This window comes from Odontesthes bonariensis, chromosome 1, assembly GCF_027942865.1.
Source record: "Odontesthes bonariensis isolate fOdoBon6 chromosome 1, fOdoBon6.hap1, whole genome shotgun sequence".
NCBI lineage: Eukaryota > Metazoa > Chordata > Actinopteri > Atheriniformes > Atherinopsidae > Odontesthes > Odontesthes bonariensis.
The window spans coordinates 45,160,907-45,182,045 of record NC_134506.1 but is presented as its reverse complement, the minus strand read 5'-3'; the positions used below and the strand labels follow the sequence as shown (position 1 = coordinate 45,182,045).

The window sequence follows — 21,139 nt, the reverse complement described above, 5'->3', positions numbered from 1 at the left end:
TCTCTCTCTCTCTCTCTATATATATATATATATATATGTATATATATATATATATATATATATATATATATATATACATATATATATATATATACATATACATATATATATCTGCAACAACATCTTTGGATGCCCTGAGAAGCCATGACCTTCTTTATCCACATCTCGCTGCTTTTTCCTTTTTTGATAAATTTCTGGTCACTGGTGAGGGGGAAGGACGGGGTGTCAAAAAGTACTAATCTGCAGGCTGTGAGCTCGAGACCCACCCCGCACGGCGCTTATCTGCTTATCCACGGCTCGTTCACGGCTCCTTCACGTGTGAATGGTCGGGGGATAAAGCCTAAAATGACACGGTCAGGGTTTGAAAAATAAACACTACACTGTTAACAGTGTTGGGCTGACCCCCTGACGCTGCCTAACACAAACAGAAGGGATGCGTGGGTTTTGGAGAGGAAGAAAAACGCTCCTTTGAGACATTTTCTGGCTCCTCTCGGTGTCACATTGGTGTTGACCTGAAGCCGATTGCTGTGCAGCTGGTTATTAGTGTGATCTTCTTCTGCTCGCTTAAGCCTTGGCTGCAGTCGAATCACTTTCTCTGTTCACTGCAGGCCGCGTTGGCTTCGTTTATTTGCAGCCCACAATATTTACACCGTACAGCACAGATCTGACAGGCTTCCACGCCTCGTTCTTTGTCAGATTTTGCTGCTGCTGTGTGGTCACCTTAATTCAGATCTCAGTCAGGCCTTCATTCCAGCAATTACACGAAAATAATGTAGCTCAAGCTTCTGCAAAACTTCCATCACACACTGAAAAAACAACTCTTAAGATTTACTTAAAAAGCCTTTGTAAGTATTTGCACTCAGATGATTTAAGTAATATTTAATGCTGCAATATCAAGTAAATGTTACTTACCATAAAACATAACACTTTTGAAGATATTAAGTAACATTAACTTAATTACATGTAAGTTTTAAGTTATATTTAGTTAAACAAATGAAGTAAAGTCTACTTGTTTTTCATAGGCAGGAACATCATTTTACTCAAAATTTAAAGTAAATTTTATATATCTGTAGTATTTGCTGTTATGAAGTAACTTAGTAGATTTTAACGATACACTTTCAGAGTAAAGCTTATGTAGTATTTCTAGCTTTATGTACATACAACTATTAAACATTTAAATTGTATGAGGAAACCTAAGTAAAACTTACTCTTCCCCCATAATTCATGTTATTACGTTAATAAAATGTTTAATTTTACTTAAGAAGCTCGAGTTCTTACTGAATCTTAAAAATACAAGGTAGAAATTATGAAATTATCTCATTCTTGTTGTATTTTATTGCTTTCACTGTTCTTTTCTTGTTTTTATTTGTTTTTTCTTCTTCTTCTCTTTATTTATTACCTGCTGTAAAGCACTTTGGTACAGCGTAATGATTGTCTGTATTAGGCTGCATAAATAAAGTACATTTACATCTTAATTATGGATGATTAACTCTCATGTCAGGCAGTAGATGTAATTTATTGCGTGCTGCATTGAGCTGCACCGGCTGAGATCTAAATATTTTTAGCACATGTACATTTAGATCCCTTTTCAAGGGGTTAGATTTTTATGCAAGGGTTTAACCCGTTAACAAGATTAATCTATTAGAAGCCTCGCCTCCCCAACAGAAGCTGGGCGGCTGCACGGAGCTCTTGGGTTCACTCTGGGGAGAGCGAGCTGATGCCTGGACCGCCTGTTGCCAGAGACTCAGAGTCCTTCACAACAGGAACTATTTTACACCAGCAACCAGAAGCCATGGGGCAAGGAGAAAGCCACAGTGAGGAAATTGATCTGGCTCAAATTCAGGATCTGTGCCTCATTTTTCTGAAGGAGTGCCCGAGCGGCGCCCTGCACCTGCACGAGTTTAAGAAGATCTTCGGGGTGCAGAGCAGCTCCGCAGAGGAGTCCCTCTTCCTGGAGACCATATTCCGCTCCTTCGACACAAATCAGGTAAAAGTTTGGTGACGTTTGTCCCAGAAATAAAACTGAGATTGTCAGTTTTATCATGTGTAACCCGGCTGTTTTTCGTTCACAGGATAAAACTCTGGATTTCATTGAGTATGTCGCGGCACTAAACTTGATCTTACGAGGCAGTTATGAAGACCGGCTCAAGTGGTCCTTTAAGATGTACGACAAGGATGGGAACGGAAAGCTGGACAGAAAGGAGGTGAAGCAGATCATACGGGTGAGGCCGACTTCTTCAGCTGTTTCTGTTCTTTTTTTGGGTGAATTGTTTCTACAATAAACTGCGTGTTTGTGGTGTTTGGGTTTAGGCATTTAGCTTTTATCCAAAGCAACTTACGAATAAGGATAAAACATTACAGCTAACATCAAAACCAAAGCTCACAATGAGCTACAGAAGGAAGCCACCAGTCAGAGGTGGCAGTGTAGAGATTAGATTAGATTAGATTAGATTAGATTAGATTAGATTAGATTAGATTAGATTAGATTTATTTATCCCACAATGGGGAAATTCACTTGCCACACACTGGAAAAAGAGACTTTTTGGTGAAGTAAACTCTATTAGAGTAACTGTCATAATTTCTACCTTGTATTTTTTAAGATTCAGTAAGAACTCGAGCTTCTTAAGTAAAATTAAACATTTTATTAACGTAATAAATCAAAATCAAATCAAATCAAATTTATTTGTAGCACATTTCATGTACAAACAGTTCAAAGTGCTTTACTTAAAATAAAAGCATTGCAGCAGGGAGTGGAAGAAGCATTAAAATACATAAAAGAATATAAAGAGAAACAAATAAAATAATTTAAATGAATTTTTAAAAAAAATACATGAATTATGGGGGAAGAGTAAGTTTTACTTTGGTTTCCTCATACAATTTAAATGTTTAATAGTTGTATGTACATAAACCTGGAAATACTACATAAACTTTACTCTGAAAGTGTAGCGTTAAAATCTACTAAGTTACTTCGTAACTACTTAGTAAAATGATGTTCCTGCCTATGAAAAACAAGTAGACTTTACTTAATTTGTTTAAATAAATATAACTTAAAACTTAGATGTAATTAAGTTAATGTTACTTAATATCTTCAAAACTGTTATGTTTTATGGTAAGTAACATTTACTTGATACTGGCAAGTGAGTGTTGCTTCATATTACACATATATATATATATATATATATATATATATATATATATATATATATATATATATATATAAAAGAAAAAAAGTGAACAGGACAGTGAGGGATATCTTCAGCTGATGCGTCAAACAGCAAAAACATTCCCAGCTTTCATAACCCAAATCTTCTCAAGCTGGACGGTAAAGAGGGATTAAGGTCAGAGGTCAGAGGTCATGACCATATGGAGCAGCTTCATTGTATAAGGAGAGGTAATCGTGGTGATCCTAAGTGCCTTTAACCCACAGATCCTGCCATAATGCAGTTAAGAAGGTGTCCTCATTCTGACATCTTTGCACCTTCACACAGAGGGAGCTTTCAGATAACTTTCCAGAGTCCTGGTCCCAGGTGGCCTCAGGTGGCCTCAGGTGGCCTCAGCTGGTCCCAGGTGGTCCCAGGTGGCCTCGGGTGGCCTCAGGTGGCCTCAGGTGGTCCCAGGTGGCCCCAGGTGGCCCCAGGTGGCCTCAGGTGGCCTCAGCTGGTCCCAGGTGGCCTCGGGTGGCCTCAGGTGGCCTCAGGTGGTCCCAGGTGGCCCCAGGTGGCCTCAGGTGGCCTCAGGTGGCCTCAGGTGGTCCCAGGTGGCCTCAGGTGGCCTCAGGTGGCCTCAGGTGGCCTCAGGTGGTCCCAGGTGGTCCCAGGTGGCCTCAGGTGGCCTCAGGTGGCCTCGGGTGGTCCCGGGTGGCCTCAGGTGGTCCCAGGTGGCCTCAGGTGGCCTCAGGTGGTCCCAGGTGGTCCCAGGTGGCCTCAGGTGGTCCCAGGTGGCCTCAGGTGGCCTCAGGTGGCCTCAGGTGGTCCCAGGTGGCCTCAGGTGGCCTCAGGTGGCCTCAGGTGGTCCCAGGTGGCCTCAGGTGGTCCCAGGTGGCCTCAGGTGGCCTCAGGTGGCCTCAGGTGGTCCCAGGTGGCCTCAGGTGGCCTCAGGTGGCCTCAGGTGGTCCCAGGTGGTCCCAGGTGGCCTCAGGTGGCCTCAGGTGGCCTCAGGTGGCCTCAGGTGGTCCCGGGTGGCCCCAGGTGGTCCCAGGTGGCCCCAGGTAAAGGAGCCACCTGAGGCCGGTCAGAGTGAAAATAGTCGCTTTGGATCATTTTGGGTGAACTGATCCTTTAAAAAGCTTTGAACGGGAGGAGGAGGTTCGATCAACTTTACTGGAAACAGCTTTTCGCTTATCTGAAACTTTTTATTTCAATTCAATTCATTTTTATTTATATTTATAAAGCGCCAAATACAACAAATGTCATCTCAAGGCGCTTAAATAGTAAAGTCCAATTCAAGCCAATTGGAATTAAATTCATTGTAATTGTAATTATTTATAAAATAATCCAATTCGTTCATGTAGAGCCAATTTTAATTTTTTTTTATTTTTACTTTACAATAAAACCCAAACAATTCAATGAAAAGAATCAAATTAAAGATAAATATTCTGTCCACATTCGAGAATAATCTATCAGACTTCAGCTGTTTATGGAGCCTTAAGATGAGTTTTTGGCATGTTTTAGTTTTCCAGCTCAGACAGAACCTGATGGAGGGGAAACTTTGGCTCTTTATGTGACCGTTTATCCGTTTAAATTTAAAAAAAACTCAAAATGAGAAGGTCTTATCTGGTTAAAACATGCATTAATATACAGACTCCCTCATTCTGGAGACGCCGTACGGATCCCATTAGCCGCTTTCGGACAGACCGTTCTAAGAAAGTAGTTATCAGAACTACCCTCCTCGAATTTCGTTCTGATAACTATCCTTCCCCAGCGGAACTGTTTCAGTCTGCATTCGCACATGAGTCGGGACCTGATAGGGACTGATGCGCCGCGCGCAGCCGTCTGCTTCAGCGCTACATTCAAACACAAAGCAAAACGGTAAAAGTAAGGAGAGTAGAAAAAACACCACCAAGAAGCTAATATGGAGAGCAGGGAGGCCACCGTGTTCATGGTCTGCATGATGGTGATATTAATCATGGACAATCACATCAGGCGTCTAATATCGAGGCTGGAAAAGCTCACAGAGAGAGTCAGGAGATACTTTTTTATTTCATGAAGGAAGAAAGGAGAGCAGAGCGCTGCAGACAAATGAGACCAGTGTAAGTTTAACTTATTCAACACCCGCCGGTTGTGTCTGTGTCGTATGAGGAAACATTTCAGCCGTGATAGCATGACATGGGGCGTAGCTACCGACCACCACACACCTCCGTCACATTCGTTCTATAGAACCATGAAAAGACCCGACCTCGGAGAAGGAGCTGAAATGGTTATAGGAACTGAGGGAGAAAGCCCCGAGTTCCTGTATGTCCGAACACGGGAGAAAACGGCCCCGCGGATTAAAAGGTTATTAGAACTGCCAAAGGTTCCTACAGTCCGAAAGCGGCTCATTGCTGCTGTTTTAACCAACTCAGAGGAAACTTTTCTTATTGTGGAGTCTCATGGTTACCCTCTGACAGACTGTTCCATGTGCAGGAAGTTACTTAAAACTGCATTTTCATGTTTCTCACACAGATTCTTTACAAAATCAAGCTCCAGAGGAGCGACGTAGAAATGCGCCCGTCTCAGATCTGCGACCGGCTCTTTGAGGTGGTCGACCAGAATCACGATGGTAAGTAAAGCGTGTTTTTAAGAATTCAGAGTAATCTGTGTTTAGTTTCTGTAACGTCCTGGATCTTAGTCTTCACACCGCTCATCTGCCTTTTAATGATCTGATCCAGTGTCTTCTCATCTTTCACTCTTTTTTATATTAAACTAGGGCTGGGCGAGTTAACTCGTTATTATCGCGTTAACTCGTTAATTATTTAACGCCGATAAATATTTTATAGGTTTAGATCTGGATAAATGCAGAAAATGTTGCCAAATATCTTGGTTTGTATCATGCGATGGTGTTACAGGCTTACTGCTGACTCTGCTCGGGACGTTTTTGACGTTTAGTCATGCGTGTGGATCAAAGCCAAAGGAAAGCTGATGTAACTGTGGCTGTTTCCCGCCCTCGCAGGTCAGATAAGCCTGTCAGAGTTCATGGAGGGAGCTCAGAAGGACGAGTGGGTGATGGACCTGCTGAAGCTGGACGTGAACGCCACCGGCTGGGTCATCCAGAACTGCAGCAAATTACCGTGATGCTTCACCGACTGGGTTCCACATCCACAGTTTTTTAGTGTGACACTGAGCTGCCGTCTCTGCGCCTTTGGCTTTAAAGGTTCGCCTCCACGTGGAGCTGCTGCCATCTGCAGCCGGAGCGCGGCGCTTTTTTTTAATGACGGCAGCTGTTTGAGTCTGAGGGGCTGGTCCGAGGGTCCAGCTCTCTGCTGCACGCTGTGATCTCACCTTAAGTGTATCATTAAATTAAGACTATTTAATTGTTACATATCAACATTTATCACATTTTATTGGAAAGGACTAAAGAACCAAAAGAGTCGGTTTGCATAATTAGCTAATTAACTTTTCGTTTTGATGAGTTAATTCATTCATTATTGAAATTAGACTCTTTATCGGTCATTTAAATGTTCATTATTTATCTTATTCTCACATTTATGGTCTCGGTGGTGCAGTTATAACCCTGCACAAACATTTTGTTGGACTGATTTATTAGCTGCGTAAGCTGCTGTAGTTCAGACGTTAGACCGTGTTTAACTGGAACAGTATTTATTGTTTTGGTCTCTTTAAGAACAGCAGAAGAAGATAAACACTGAATGTGTTTTATTTATTTGTTAAGTGACTCTCTGAAGACTCCAGTTATTTGTGGATGTCAGTGTACTTTAGAGCAAAGCACTGAATTATAAGCAGTCCAACAGGATCAAAATGATCCCGACATAATGTGCACGTGCACGTGCAGCTGAAACCAATCAGGACTGAACAGGGTGCTGTGATGTGCCAAAACGTCAAGGAGGAAGAGGATGGTAACACTTTGTAATAAGAGTAAAAAGAATCATAGTTTGGGATCTATAAGTAAGCCAGAGTTCAGCTGGTTAGATCCTATTTTAACTCCCATTTGCATGAAGCAACTGTATTGAATTAACTGATTACAAACTAATCCCTCACAGTAACCCGATCATTTGAACAACTTCAGCTCCAGGAATGAATTATTCATCCAATTTAATTAAAGTTTAACAATACTTCAGTGTACATACGTACAAAATACAGCTGAAAATGTCGGCTGCTCCTGATCATCTATGCAAAGTGAGCAGATGTGTCCAAACTTTAGACTCACACTCTGAATTACAAGTGTTCCCGATAAGACTGCAGGTGTAAGAGTGTAAATAATGATGAGAGAGTTGCTCAAACCGTAATGTTTGAACACGAAATATGAACCAAACTATTTGCCGGCTCTAAATGTTTAAACTCTGCTTTAACGGAGCTCTATTATAATAATAATAATAATAATAATAATAATAATGATAATATATTTTATTTATAAAGCACTTTACATCAATTTAATGACCTCAGAGTGCTATATTATCAGTAAATGAATGAAGGTGACGCGGTGAATCAGCCGAAAACCACCTGACGGATGTTTTGCAGGCGACCCTGAACCTCTGGGCTGTCCGGTGTGGTCCGTCACTCCGGACATCAGCAGAGGTCGTGGCGTTGTGCCTCCGGGGCCTCCGTGGATTGAGCTTTGTGCACAGATACTCGTCCAGATCAAAGTCTGGAATGTTTAGTATCGGGTCAACATATCAGGTCCTCTATTGTTTCTCTGAAGCCGCTCCTGAGCCAACCCGATCTCACGACAGAATGTGTCATTTCTAGGGCTGGGCGAGTTAGCTTGTTATTATCGCGTTAACTCGTTAATTATTTAACGCCGATAAATATTTTATCACGCATTAACAACGTTTTATTTATGTAAAAGTCTGTTGAATGCATCACATTCACACAGTTACAGCAAACACCACGAAGCATGGAGGAATAAAATAAAGAGAAACTAGCAGCTAACATCACCCCTACAGGTGTGAAGCTAACGGAGCTAACCGGCGCTACTTCCTGTTTTACTTGTTTCAACATAAAAGCACGTATTTCAAAATAAATTTTTTTTAAAAACTCCTGCATTTACAGCCAAGTTGAATTGTCTTCTCAGCGTAGTAGTTCCAGTCTAAAATATCACTTAAAGGCAAAACACACAACTGATAGCAGCAAGTCATTCAAGGAAACAGACAGTGGAGCGAGGCTTCTACATAAAAACTACAGAAAGATGCTGATGTTAAAAGTGTGTTTGCACAACAAATGTTATGGCACTTTCATTCATATGGCAGCACATTTAAAATAAAGCTAAATGCTAAAAGCTATACGCTACTTTTGGATTCATTTTGGATTTTGCGTACAAATGCGATTAATCATGATTAATCAGGGAAATCATGCGATTAATTAGATTAAACATTTTAATCGTTGCCCAGCCCTGGTAATTTCTTTATTTTCCACTGTGGACTAAGCAGTGCTTCTGCATTACAGAGATGTGGATCAGTTTGTGCTTTTGGTTTAAAGTTTTAAAGTTTCTCAGCAGAACATCAATATTATTCATTTCAGATCCTATTTATTGTCTAGTTGTGGCTGATCTGTGTGTTTCTGTAATCTCCCACTCCCCCATGCACACGTGCATTTTTCTGCTCAATAAAAGAACATTTTCTCGCATGTTTTCTTTTTCCCTAGTTGTTTTTTAAATTTCCAGTGGTTACCCGTATTAGGAATCTAAATCGAACGGAAGGCTTTGAACACCTCGGGGACTAATCCCAGTTAAATCCGCCGGCTAATCAGTTACTGTGCAGGAGCTAGTTAAGGTAAGGTTAGCGGTAGTTAAGACAAAATCATTTACATCACAGAAACTGACCAGTTAAAAGAAATTCTCCATTATGGTGAAATAACAGCAGATGCTGAGCTCAGAGCTCATCACTAGTGTTGGTCAAGTTACTTTTAAACGCCGTTACTCCCAACAAGCAGCTCATCACAGAGCAAATGTAGAGGGACGTAGCTTCATCTGGCTCTGCGTTCTCCATCTTTCTCCAATGCCTGAGTTTGTTGTTGTTGGTGGTGGTGAAGAGGTCAACAGGAAGTGGCTCTATTAGCAACAGCTGGAATGGGTACAGCGCCACCTATCATACCGGGGTATGACACGCTTTGTGCCTCTGATCCCATTCATTCACCACCAGATATCCAAGGAGAATTACCCTTTATCAGCTCAGTCTGATTGTAATTTAGCCAATAATCCGATCCTTTCAGAGCCATGTGACCCCACTGAGCCATTGTTTAGCATACTTTACTGTATACTGTAGGAAAACTTTAGCCACTGTTTTTCACTGATATTCTTCTCATTTCTGGACTGGAATCGTTTTCTCACTTTATATTATATATCATTTTGCCCTGGCGGATTTATTTCTACAAAGTAATGCAAATCAGCACAGCGACATGTATTCATCCATCGTTTATTTTTGAGCAGAACAGAAGGCAGACTCTCGATCGAATCCCTTTTCCAGGTCAGAACTTGCTCCTCATCATCACCAACCCTGACCCGGTTCTAGATGATACCGAACCGAGCCATCTCTCGCAGGTCTGCTTCGGTGAACTCCTCCCAGGGACAGACCACCGCAGAGTCTGCAGGCAGACAAACCAAACATGAAGAGCATCCAAACTAGGACCAGCTTTAGGCTGAACGTCACAGTCACACTCACCTTCATACCCATCCGTCCCCTGCAAGCTGCTGTCGAAGCTGTTAGGAAAAACAGATGCTTGAGGTTACTCTCCTGCTGTCTCCTGATAGGTGAATAACATCATGTGTTGGTGGGGAAGTGACCCATCTCACCTCTTCTGTCCGGGTTTGGGAGCTTTGCTCTTGAACTGTCTGTTCTCCTGCTGCTGGAACTCAGGGGGTGCGGGCTTAGCGCCTTCTGCTGCTGATGTCGGGTTCATCTTAGGGACTTAGAGAAAGAAATGTCGGTTGTATAGCCTGTCAGAGATGGAGAGGAGCATCTTTGAGAAAGAAGATGTGTCGGGGAAGTCAGACGCATTTACATTATTGTGCCAGTAGCATCCTGAGTGTCACCCTCAGGGCTTCAGCGGGGCTACCTTCGGTGACCTTGGGATAATAAGAGCTATTCTAGTATGTTGTAGTGTAAATGGTCCATTTTTAACCTGCATATTTTTCTTCATCACACATAGAGCGCTTCTTTTTATATATATATATATATATATATATATATATATATATATATATATATATATATACACTGTCAGAGGTGGGTAGTAATGAGTTACATTTACTTGAGTAAGTTTTTGAAAACATTATACTTCTAGGAGTAGTTTTAAATCTCTATACTTTTTACTTTTCCTTGAGTAGATGTGTGCAGCAGAAACTGTCCTCTTACTCCGCTACATTAGGCTACAATGAGCTGGTTACTTTTCTTCTTACCTCTTTGGTATTCTACGCCTCATTATTTTTATCCCCCCGCGTACGCCTCACTTTAATGTTTTATTCTGACAGAGAGAGAGACTTCCGCCAAAGGCTCTACCACCTGACTGTGTTCCACCAATCAGACGCAGCCGTGCAGTCTGGTCACGTGACCGTACTCGATCTCAGCGGCGGGACGGGTTAGCTTTAGCATTAGCAGTCGTAGCAAACAAAGAAAGAAACAGATGAAAAATGTCAGAACCAACGGTGGGAAATGAAGACGCAGACGAGGCCTCATACTGAAAGCATGTTTACCTTACAAAGAGTGAGAAACAGCAGCTACATTATGTGTCTTCTGTGTCAACCAAAACAAACGCACATTTCAGCAGAAACTCAACATCTAACTTGAGGAAACATGTAGCGCTAAGTTTCCTAAACTCGTTTCCCCCCCATGGATAGGTGAATGTTTGTTTTTTAGGTTCCATATGGGTTACATATGTTTTAAACATTTCCTAAGTCTTTTATTTTTTATTGAAGTTCTTGAATTTACCTGGATTATTTTAATTTAAGCTATTTTGTAATTAATTAATTAATTTTAATTTATTTGATCAACTGGATGAACTCTAATTTGCCTAAAGATGATTATTTAGTATTTTTGTCTGTCTGATTGAATGCTTGTGTTAACAAATAAATCAGACGTTACTCAACAGTTACTCAGTACTTGAGTAGTTTTTTCACCGAGCACTTTTTTACTCTTACTCAAGTAATTATTTGGATGAATACTTTTTACTTTTACTTGAGTCATATTATTCTGAAGTAACAGTACTTTTACTTGAGTACAATTTGTGGCTACTCTACCCACCTCTGTATACTGTATATATGTACTTTATATAGAGTGTGCAGTGCTGATTTCTCTAATAACACACACCCAGGAACATGTGGGGTTCAGTGTGATGCACAAGGACGCTTCAACACATGGACACGCTGGGGATCAAACTACCAGCCTCCCATCTGGAAGTCAAACAGATGAGCCACTGCCGTCCTGTCAAAGTGGAAGGCTTTGGGTTGAGATTAACCGGGTCTAAACTAACTTTTGTCTAAATGGCAGCTTTAAAATGCTTCAGCCGTATCATCCCAGGAAACAGGGGAACACAATGGTTCTGCAGTTCAGATTCAGAATAACTTTATTCTGCCCACGTCCTGGTTCAGTGGCAGCCTGAGCTTCTATCAGCTCAATGGTGTAATTGGGGCGATTAATTGGTAGTGTTGAGCTGCTCCCATTGGCTGAACCACCCTGTGCATGAGGAACAGCTGTGTGCAGGAATGAGAGAGATGAGGAATCAACAGCAACTTCCTAAATAGAGTCATAACATTCATCTTTAAAAAAACAATGGACAGCAAAGGCAAACACAGTGGCTGTGTTCGAAACCGCATACTTCTCCTACTACTCATCCTAACTTTTTGAGTTAGTATGCGAGTTTGAGTAAGCAGAAGTTCCCGGATGCATACTAGATTCTCCGAAATGTTGGGTATGCATCATGAGGTTACTACTCATACTCAAACTACCCAAGATGCAACGTAACGTGACGTCGCCGATCGTCATTTCCTGTCAAAACGGCAGTTTCAAGCTAGCTACAACGAGGCTAGGTTCACTTCCTGTTTTCAAAACAAAAGCACCAATTGTATGGTAATGGCTTTCCCTATGATAAAAGGCAACGGGTATTTTATTTTGTGAAAATAACAGGAAGTGCGTTGTTCACTGCGGCTAGCTTTAGTAGCGCCGAATTCGTGGGAACAAAATTGTAAACAGCCGGTATTTTGTCAGGTTTTCAACACGTTGGGGATCTAAACGACTACTTTCTCACCTGAAAATGTTTCAAATGTTGCTAAAGTTTACAGAGTTTAGAGCTTAAGAGAAATCAGCTTCAGGCCGGCTGATTTCGGCTCGGGCAGGAGCGAAATGCATTGTGGGTAAACGCTCTGCATACTGTCTGATCGATGAGTATGTAGTATGGAAGTATGTAGTATGCGGTTTCGAACACAGCCAGTTTGTGCACGTTTTATAAATGTTCATAAGAATCCTGAGAAGGTTCCACATTGGGGAAAAGTTTTAGTGAAATTTTCAACAAAGGCATCAAAATATCGCCGAATGGAGCATAAATTTTCTCTTCTTTGGTTGCAAAGCGTGCTCAAAACAGCCTCTAAATGTTGTGTGTCAATACATGACAACAAACATCCTTAAAACAATCTTTATTTACTATCAGATCTCACATGCCAAGTTGGCCAATGTTCCAGGAAGGTTCCCCGCCAGCTTGGAGATTGAATTAATCGCGTGATTTAATGTTCTGGGACGAGCTCAGATTATATCAGAGATGATCGGCTAATTATAAAAAGATGAGACCCAAAGCCGGTCATCTGCTGTGATAACTGGGAAAATATGGAAAGCTGGTCTTCCTCCGGACAGAAAACATTGAATTAGTCAGATATTTTATGGTTTTTAAACTTATAAATACCTGTTAAAAATAGAATTAAACAAAGTACCGCATGGCTGAACTAACTTTTTATGGATGACAACCACCCTGACCAAAATGGCATGTCATTTAATGCCGTAAAAAGACAACAAAAAGGGCAGAAAATACATTAAATTTACACGTTAATGGACCTTTTGATCCGTTTACAGCCAACAACATTAAAACAGAGTTGTAGAACCTCCAACATAAAGAACATTTTGCTTGATATGTTCGTTTTAAACGTATAAATTGGATAAATTAACTTTGCATACATTAAATCTCTCGTGACAATGAACCCACCTTTTCTATCTGGACGTCAGAGGTTTCTCTTTGCAGAGAAGAAGCCAAAAAAGCAGCTGCAAGACAAAGAAGAGGTCCTCTATCTTCTTGCAGTCTCTCTTTTCTGTCTGGGCGTCCGAACGCCCGTGTTTATACACCTGCATGGATCAACCTCCTCCCGGGGATGAGACGCATTTAGGGTCAAGGTTTATCAGTAATCCTCATTAATTCAAGATAACTGGGGAACTCTCACAGGGACGGCCCCCTTTTTTAAATGGCAGTTTAAACATTTAGAAACATTAATGTTTGAGATTTGATGATGAATCTTCACCAGCTTGTGTGTTTCTTAGTGTTTACTCGTGAAGATGTAAAGAATTTTATCCCTGACGATGAGCTGATCACTTTGATCGATCGTTCATGATAAAATGACCGGAGTTTTACTTTTGCTTTTTGTTTGTGGCAAATTATCAGATGACAAAACAAGCAACACTTAGCTGCGAGTTCAGGGACAAGATGGTGACTCATGGGGATGATAGAGCTTGCATAAGGACGACTGTGTGCGTGCACGTGCACGTGCATGCAGCACAATTCTACAGAGACTCTCCACCAGTCTGCCTCTGATGGATGTAAATTAGGGCCAGGCAACAATTGAAATCTTTAATCTAATTAATCACATGATTTCCCTGATCAATCACGATTAATCGCATTTGTACGCAGAATCCAAAAATGAATCCAAAAGTAGCGTATAGCTTTTAGCATTTAGCTTTATTTTAAATGTGCTGCCATATGAATGAAAGTGCCATAACATTTGTTGTGCAAACACACTTTTAACATCAGCATCTTTCTGTAGTTTCTATGTAGAAGCCTCGCTCCACTGTCTGTTTCCTTGAATGACTTGCTGCTATCAGTTGTGTGTTTTGCCTTTAAGTGATATTTTAGACTGGAACTACTACGCTGAGAAGACAATTCAACTTGGCAGTGTTTACAGATGACTTTGGTTCTGTCGACTCCGCCGTCTGGAAGAACTTTAAAATGAAAATGGCCGAGTAAAAGTTCCGTACCCTTCTCCATGTTTGGTGGATCCGCCGATTACTTTCTTTTCCTGTTCCACAGCAGACAGCAGCAGACTTTTACAGAATAAAAGCCTGTGAGCAACAGACTTTTACAAAATAAAAGCTGTGAGCAACAGACTTTTACAAAATAAAAGCCTGTGAGCGACAGACTTTTACAAAATAAAAGCCTGTGAGCAGCAGACTTTTACAGAATAAAAGCCTGTGAGCAACAGACTTTTACAAAATAAAACCTGCGTTAATGCGCAATAAAATATTTATCGGCGTTAAATAATTAGCGAGTTATGGCGATAATAACGAGTTAACTCGCCCAGCCCTAATGTAAATATTAAATGATTAGCTCAGCTTTATTCCATGATAACCTGCGTTTAAACCTGAAGCCTAACAAGCTTTACAAAGCAAAACCAAAGCAGCACAGAGAAAAGGTTTGATACAAAATAGATGCTTTATAGTATGTTCTTCTGCAGTTTACTTGTTGTCAGGCCCAGGAGGGCAGGACGCAGAAGCAGGGATAAGGTTTTCCAATGTGAGCGGAGGAGCGGAGGATCAATTCTCCAAGAGAGAAACAAACACAGGCTAATCAAAATGATCTAAATATACTTATCCCAAAATGGAAGAGGTATAGCTATGAAAAATATCAAAATTATAATAGCCCCACTACAAGGAGAAAAAACAAAAAAGGCTATCAAAATGTATCGTTAACACAAAATAACTCCTGCTTCTAACACTACGGTACGAAATAAACCAAAATTCACTTCTGAAAAATGGAGGCAGTGTGCTATGGAACATATGAAACAAAGGATTTATGAAAGGAGCTATGAAAACTTAATCTATAGCTTTAGCAATTCTATGGTATCAAAATTACAAGAAACAAAAAAAAACTCTCTTAAAGAGGATTCAACAAACCACAGAGGTTGCTTTGATCGAGGCTGAGACAAAGACTTGGGAAGGCCGGAGTGAGACTGACGATCACGACAGACTGGCCCAAGACAAGGGGAGACGCAGACTCTTATACACACTGAGTTAAGAGGGAACAGGTGGAATCATTCATTCAACAATCAGACCGAGACACGAGAGGAGAGTTAATCTTTCCAAATAAAACTGGAAATGACGAAACAAGACATTAGCTGTGTTCGAAACCGCATACTACATACTACATACTGCATACTGCATACTCATCGATCAGACAGTATGCAGAGCGTTTACCCACAATGCATTTCGCTCCTGCCCGAGCCGAAATCAGCCGGCCTGAAGCTGATTTCTCTTAAGCTCTAAACTCTGTAAACTTTAGCAACATTTGAAACATTTTCAGGCGAGAAAGTAGTCGTTTAGATCCCCAACGTGTTGAAAACCTGACAAAATACCGGCTGTTTACAATTTTGTTCCCACGAATTCGGCGCTACTAAAGCTAGCCGCAGTGAGCAACGCACTTCCTGTTATTTTCACAAAATAAAATACCTGTTGCCTTTTATCATAGGGAAAGCCATTACCATACAATTGGTGCTTTTGTTCAGTAGTAGGAGTAGTATGCAGTTTCGAACACAGCCAAGGAGACAGGACAAAAAAAAAACCTTGACCTCACCGCAGTGTGACACTTGTACAGTAAGTTTTCATGTAAATGTTTCCCTTTTGGTGTCTTTTGGATAGTCAGAGGATGGAAGCAGGAGTGAAACAGGTGCTGATAAAAGTATTTTACAAAGTAAAGTTTGTAAAGATTACATGAATTCTTCATTCATTTTTGATTTTGGGTTCTTAAGAAGGCTGCATGTCGGTGTGGTAGTTAGTAATGTTGTCTCACAGGAACAGGGTTCCTGGTAGGAATGTCCCCATCAGGTTTTTTTGCCCCCGACTCATTTGATTTTGAGTATCTGCCGATACCGAGTCCCGATCCGATACCTCTACAGTACATTAAAAAAATGAAGAACGACGAAGAAACAGATCCAGGATGTCCCTGATTTTTTATTTTATTTACTTATTTTATCATTTAACTCATTTAATTATTTTTATCAATTTAATCATTTAATTAATCAAGTAATAAACAAATTCTTCACATTGTAGTTCAGTGCAACAATGTCTAATATAAAAACGAGCAACAGCTCAACCTGAAACACCTGCAGGCATGTAAACAAATAAGCAAATAAAAGTGCCACAGTGTTCTAAAGTAAGGCAGTAATGTGCTTTAACTGCACTCCTAATTCTTCCTCTCCTCCTCTGGCTTCACAGAAGGAAATGTACGTTTTCCTTTATGCAAACCAACATCTCTGCCTTGTCAGGTTTCAGCCTGTTCCTGTTCTCATCAGGGATGTTAGCCATGTCCTCGCCACCTCTTGGAATCCCAAAGTTTTCACATCTCACAGTTTGCGATCGCAGCATTTTTGTCGTCCATTTTAAAATCCCTCCACACCGCGGACATTCGGCCCCCAGCTGCAAGCTGCTGCCTTGTTCTGCTTCGCTTCACGGCAGCAAAGTGACGTCATGCCGCATGTTTCTGTGTGGAGTTCAGACCAGAGACATAAAAATCAGGGGAGTTAGGATTATTGTAGTTGGGGATAAACACCTTCCTCAGTGGAAATAAATGCAATGTGGAGGCATTGGAGACCCATCCAAGATGGCGGCCGCGCTGATACGTCAGCTCCAACAGGCAGCGTCAGTCTATGAGGCGTCTGCCTATATTATGTCTGTGGTTGAGACGGTCTGACTCTGTACCACCACAGAACAAGAAATACTAACATGTTATTTTTTTAAAATATTATAGTTCTGATAAAAAATAATGAGAATAAATATAAATGTATAGATAGGCTACATATCCGATCCCTGATCGGGATGAAACCACGTGATCGGATCGGGACAATTTCAGCTGGGTTCATTCTTTAAAGTGATACTCCGGAGTAGATTCACCCTGGGGTCATTTGAACCGTGATATCCAGCCAAGTAGCCCACCCGCAGTTTTTTCGATATTGGCTGAACATCAGCTGAGTTACTGAGTTATCCCGAATAGCTTAGTACAAGCGCTAACGGACCCTGGCAGTATCTCCAAAATTACCACACTAAAATCACATGCCATGACACCAAACTTCTACAGTAGTACAAATATGGTCTGTACTCACAAAACGATGCATTTGGAAGTTTGAAAATAGTCCAGGAGTTTATTATTATCAACACAAGCCTGATAGCTTCTCTGCAGCTAAAGCTGCGTCGACGTCACTTCAGAGAGCTGGGAGCTTCAAAATAAGATGAGGGTTGATCTACTACTGTAGACAACAAAGCAAGGCTGCTCAGTTTCTCCATTGATAAAATAAATTCACAACTCTACAACATAAAAATTCATACAAATTCATGTAGAATATAGCATATACTTTGTTGTCTACAGTAGTAGATCAACCCTCATCTTACTTTGAAGCTCCCAGATCAAGGAAGTGACGTTGACGCAGCTTTAGCAGCAGAGAAGCTATCAGGCTTGTGTTGATTATAATAAACTCCTGGACTATGTACAAACTTCCAAATGCATCGTTTTGTGAGTACAGACCATATCTGTACTACTGTAGAAGTTTGGTGTCATGGCATGTGATTTTAGTGTGGTAATTTTGGAGATACTGCCAGGTTCCATTAGCGCTTGTACTAAGCTATTCGGGATAACTCAGTAACTCAGCTGATGTTCAGCCAATATCGGAAAAACTTTGGGGGGGCTACTTGGCTGGATGTCACGGTTCAAATGACCTTAGGGTGAATCTACTCCGGAGTATCACTTTAAGGCAGTGGTCCCCAAACTTCTTCTAAAGGGGGCCGGGAGGAAAAAAAAGTACGTTCATGTGGCAAATTTAGATAAATGTTTATGGTTTAACGGAAATCTCGAGTTCTTATGGAAGCCCGTTTCCGCCACTTAATAAAAATAAATTTAGAAATACTATCTCATAATTAGTATCTCATCATTTTGACTTAGTATCTCATAATTATGAGATAGTATTTCTAAATTTATTTTTATTAAGTGGCGGAAACAGGCTTCCATAGCTTCTTCAGTTCTCATCTTCACAAATAATAAAATCAAGGCTGTAAAAGAAGAAGCCAGCACAAACCAGGTAGGTTAAGGAACTTTATTTTGTACAATTTATCAGCCGTATATACACACATTTCAAGCATTTGTTATTTCTGTGTGATGTACAGATTTACAGATTTACAGAGAATGAAACTGAAGTTCCATTAGATGGAGAACGGGTCGAGGTGGAGGTGGCATCACCTCAGTCATGAGTTCACATTAAGTTTTATAGAAACTGCTGCACCAACACCTGATGAAGTCCCTCTTCCTCCGCTGGTGGAGCTCCAGAAAGTCCTCCGCCGGGTTCAGATGATGCCAAACTGAGCCAGGTTGCTCAGGTCCTCCTCACCAAAGTCCTCCCAGGGGCAGATCACTGCAGCGTCTGGAGGCAGAGAGAAAGCAAACATGAGGAGCGCGTCAGACCGGAGCAGGGACGCCTGACTCAGCAGTTTACACACTCACCGTCGAACTCCTCCGTCCCCGGCAGGCCGTTGTCAAAGCTGCGGAGACCAAAGGTTCAGAGGTTAGAAACGGCCGAGCTCCGGGTAGATTCTGCTGTGGCTGGAAACTGCTGCGACTCACCGTTTCTGTCCAGGTTTGGGAGCTTTGCTCCTGAACTGTCTGCCCTCCTTCTGACTGAACTCAGCGGAGACGACCTTGTTGGCCTCTGCTGCTGCTGCTGCTGCTGCTGCGTTCATCTCCAAGACTTTGGATCACAAAAAAAGACTATTATTCTCCTCGTCTACAATACGAGATGCAGATAAAGATGGAACGTCTAAAGGTTAAAATCCAGACAGGTCTGCTGACATCGCATGTGAGGATCAGTCCTGAGGATGACCCTGAATCTTCCCTAAACCTAAACATGTGGTGCATTATGTAACAGTGAAACAAAACAAGCATCTTGCAGGAAGGAAACATTGCTTTTCACTTCCTTCTAACATTGTTAAAATCGTTAATCTTCCACTAATTTAGCTGAGCTACATACCGAATAAGACATACATTCAGCATCAATTCATAAAATGATCATAAATTATTATTATCATTGTTTTTTTTTACTGAGTTTATTTAAAGGACAGCATGCAATACCATAAATCAGCCGTTTCATGAACAACAACAACAAGAGGGTTACATCGGATTCAGCAGGAGTGCTATTTTCCATCCGTAGTCCTTAAAGGGGGATGGGGTAAGGAGTACAATTATTATCATTTTTTTCCTTTCTTTATTTAAAAAAAACAACCTAATTACCAGTGGGTCTATTTTAATCATTTTAATTTGTTCATTTCCGAATTATACATTTTGGTTCATATTTTATTTAATATTTTCTTAAAAAAAAAGTCTTTAAGAAGCCTGATTAAAATAAATAAATAAATAAATAAATAAATAAATAAATAAATAAATAAATAAAAAATAAAACAAATAAATTAAAAAAGAAAAGTGGTATTTCCCATTTTTTTCCACTTTAAACTTACTCTATAATTAATAAAAGAATAAACAAATGAACCAAACTAATGAAAAGTGTGAAAAATAATAAAACCAAACGGACCCTAAGAAGTGCATCGATATCATGGTAAATAATAGGTTAGATAAATCATTTGTATTTAATTAATGTGCTTTTGATGGTTTTTCTTGTTGTCAAGTTATCTGTTTACTTCTGAGATCTCATAAAAATCAACTTACTTGTTTTGTGTGGAGGAGATTTCTGAAAAAGCAGCTGAAAGACAAAGGATTCCTCTTTCTTCTTGCGGTCTCTGTTTCTTGGTGCGGTCGTACATCTTCACACCTGTCTTTATACACCTGCGTGGGCCGACCCGACGGATTAAGGGTCGAGGCTTATGGGTAATCCTCATTAGAATCCTCAGTGGGAAACTTTTATTGGAATTTAAATCGGAATCTTTTGCAAGATGTTTTTTTTTGTGTTTTCAGTTGTTTTTCCGTAAAAAAGATCATCTTTAAAGGGTAATTCTGATGAATCTAAGATTCACTTTAAAAAGATCAGCATCTGAGTCCAACAACAAAAGAAAACTGCATCACATGTGGTGGAACAGTTCAGGGATAAAAGGGTGACTCAGAGGATGAGAAGGGCTTGGATGAAGGGGAACGTGTTCCCATCAGCAAGGGGTGAGTCAGCCTTTCCACCTTTCAAATGTGCAACGCCCCATGTTTAGGTTTAGGGCTGTTACAGCCTCATCCCCGCTCTGACAGACACGCTGAACAGTTTGTCCTGCTTTACAGGAAGTTATCGGGATGATGCTTTGAAAAACTCATCAGGAATTAGGGCTGGGCGAGTTAACTCGTTATCATCACGTCAACTAGCTATTATCGCGTTGACTCGTTATTATCGCGATAACTCGTTATTATCGAGTTAACCTGTTAGTATCGCGTTAACTCGTTAGTATCGCGATGACTCGTTATTATCGAGTTAACCTGTTAGTATCGCGATGACTCGTTATTATCGAGTTAACCCGTTAGTATCGCGTTACCTCGTTATCATTGCGTCAACTAGATATTATCGCATTAACTCGTTGTTATCGCGTTATCAATATTTTATCGCGCATTAACGCCATTTTTAAAAAAAAAAAAAATTTGGGGGGCTTATGTGCCTTTAATGGAAAGTTCAGAGAGACAGGAAGCTGGGGGCCGAGAGAGGGGGAACGACACGCAGCACAGGGCCGTCTGATACGGGACTCAAACCGGGGCCAGCTGCAGTGAGGACTATAGCCTCT

General features: G+C 40.8%; 2 protein-coding genes across 2 annotated transcripts; one reads left to right on the top strand and one right to left on the bottom strand.

Moving 5' to 3' along the window:
• The first annotated feature begins 1,792 nt into the window (after positions 1–1,792).
• Positions 1,793–6,269, top strand: LOC142379298 (guanylyl cyclase-activating protein 2-like). The gene is made up of 4 exons (XM_075464725.1): positions 1,793–1,987; positions 2,073–2,222; positions 5,661–5,757; positions 6,148–6,269. The coding sequence occupies exons 1-4, from the start codon at positions 1,793–1,795 to the stop codon at positions 6,267–6,269; spliced, it is 564 nt and encodes a 187-aa protein (XP_075320840.1).
• Positions 6,270–18,471: 12,202 nt separating this feature from the next.
• Positions 18,472–20,222, bottom strand: LOC142378570 (retinal cone rhodopsin-sensitive cGMP 3',5'-cyclic phosphodiesterase subunit gamma-like). The gene is made up of 4 exons (XM_075463658.1): positions 20,094–20,222; positions 18,999–19,122; positions 18,879–18,916; positions 18,472–18,798 (listed from the first exon to the last, which is right to left on the bottom strand). The coding sequence occupies exons 2-4, from the start codon at positions 19,112–19,114 to the stop codon at positions 18,722–18,724; spliced, it is 231 nt and encodes a 76-aa protein (XP_075319773.1). The 5' UTR covers positions 19,115–19,122; positions 20,094–20,222; the 3' UTR covers positions 18,472–18,721.
• Between the last annotated feature and the right edge of the window lie 917 nt (positions 20,223–21,139).

Coding starts and splice junctions, on each gene's coding strand:
- LOC142378570 (XM_075463658.1), bottom strand. CDS start 19,114: ATGAACGCAGCAGCAGCAGCAGCAGCAGCAGAGGCCAACAAGGTCGTC. Junction 18,917..18,998: donor CCCAAACCTGGACAGAAACG/GTGAGTCGCAGC, acceptor TGGTCTCCGCAG/CTTTGACAACGGCCTGCCGG. Junction 18,799..18,878: donor GGGGACGGAGGAGTTCGACG/GTGAGTGTGTAA, acceptor CTCTGCCTCCAG/ACGCTGCAGTGATCTGCCCC.
- LOC142379298 (XM_075464725.1), top strand. CDS start 1,793: ATGGGGCAAGGAGAAAGCCACAGTGAGGAAATTGATCTGGCTCAAATT. Junction 2,223..5,660: donor AGGTGAAGCAGATCATACGG/GTGAGGCCGACT, acceptor TTTCTCACACAG/ATTCTTTACAAAATCAAGCT. Junction 5,758..6,147: donor GGTCGACCAGAATCACGATG/GTAAGTAAAGCG, acceptor CCGCCCTCGCAG/GTCAGATAAGCCTGTCAGAG.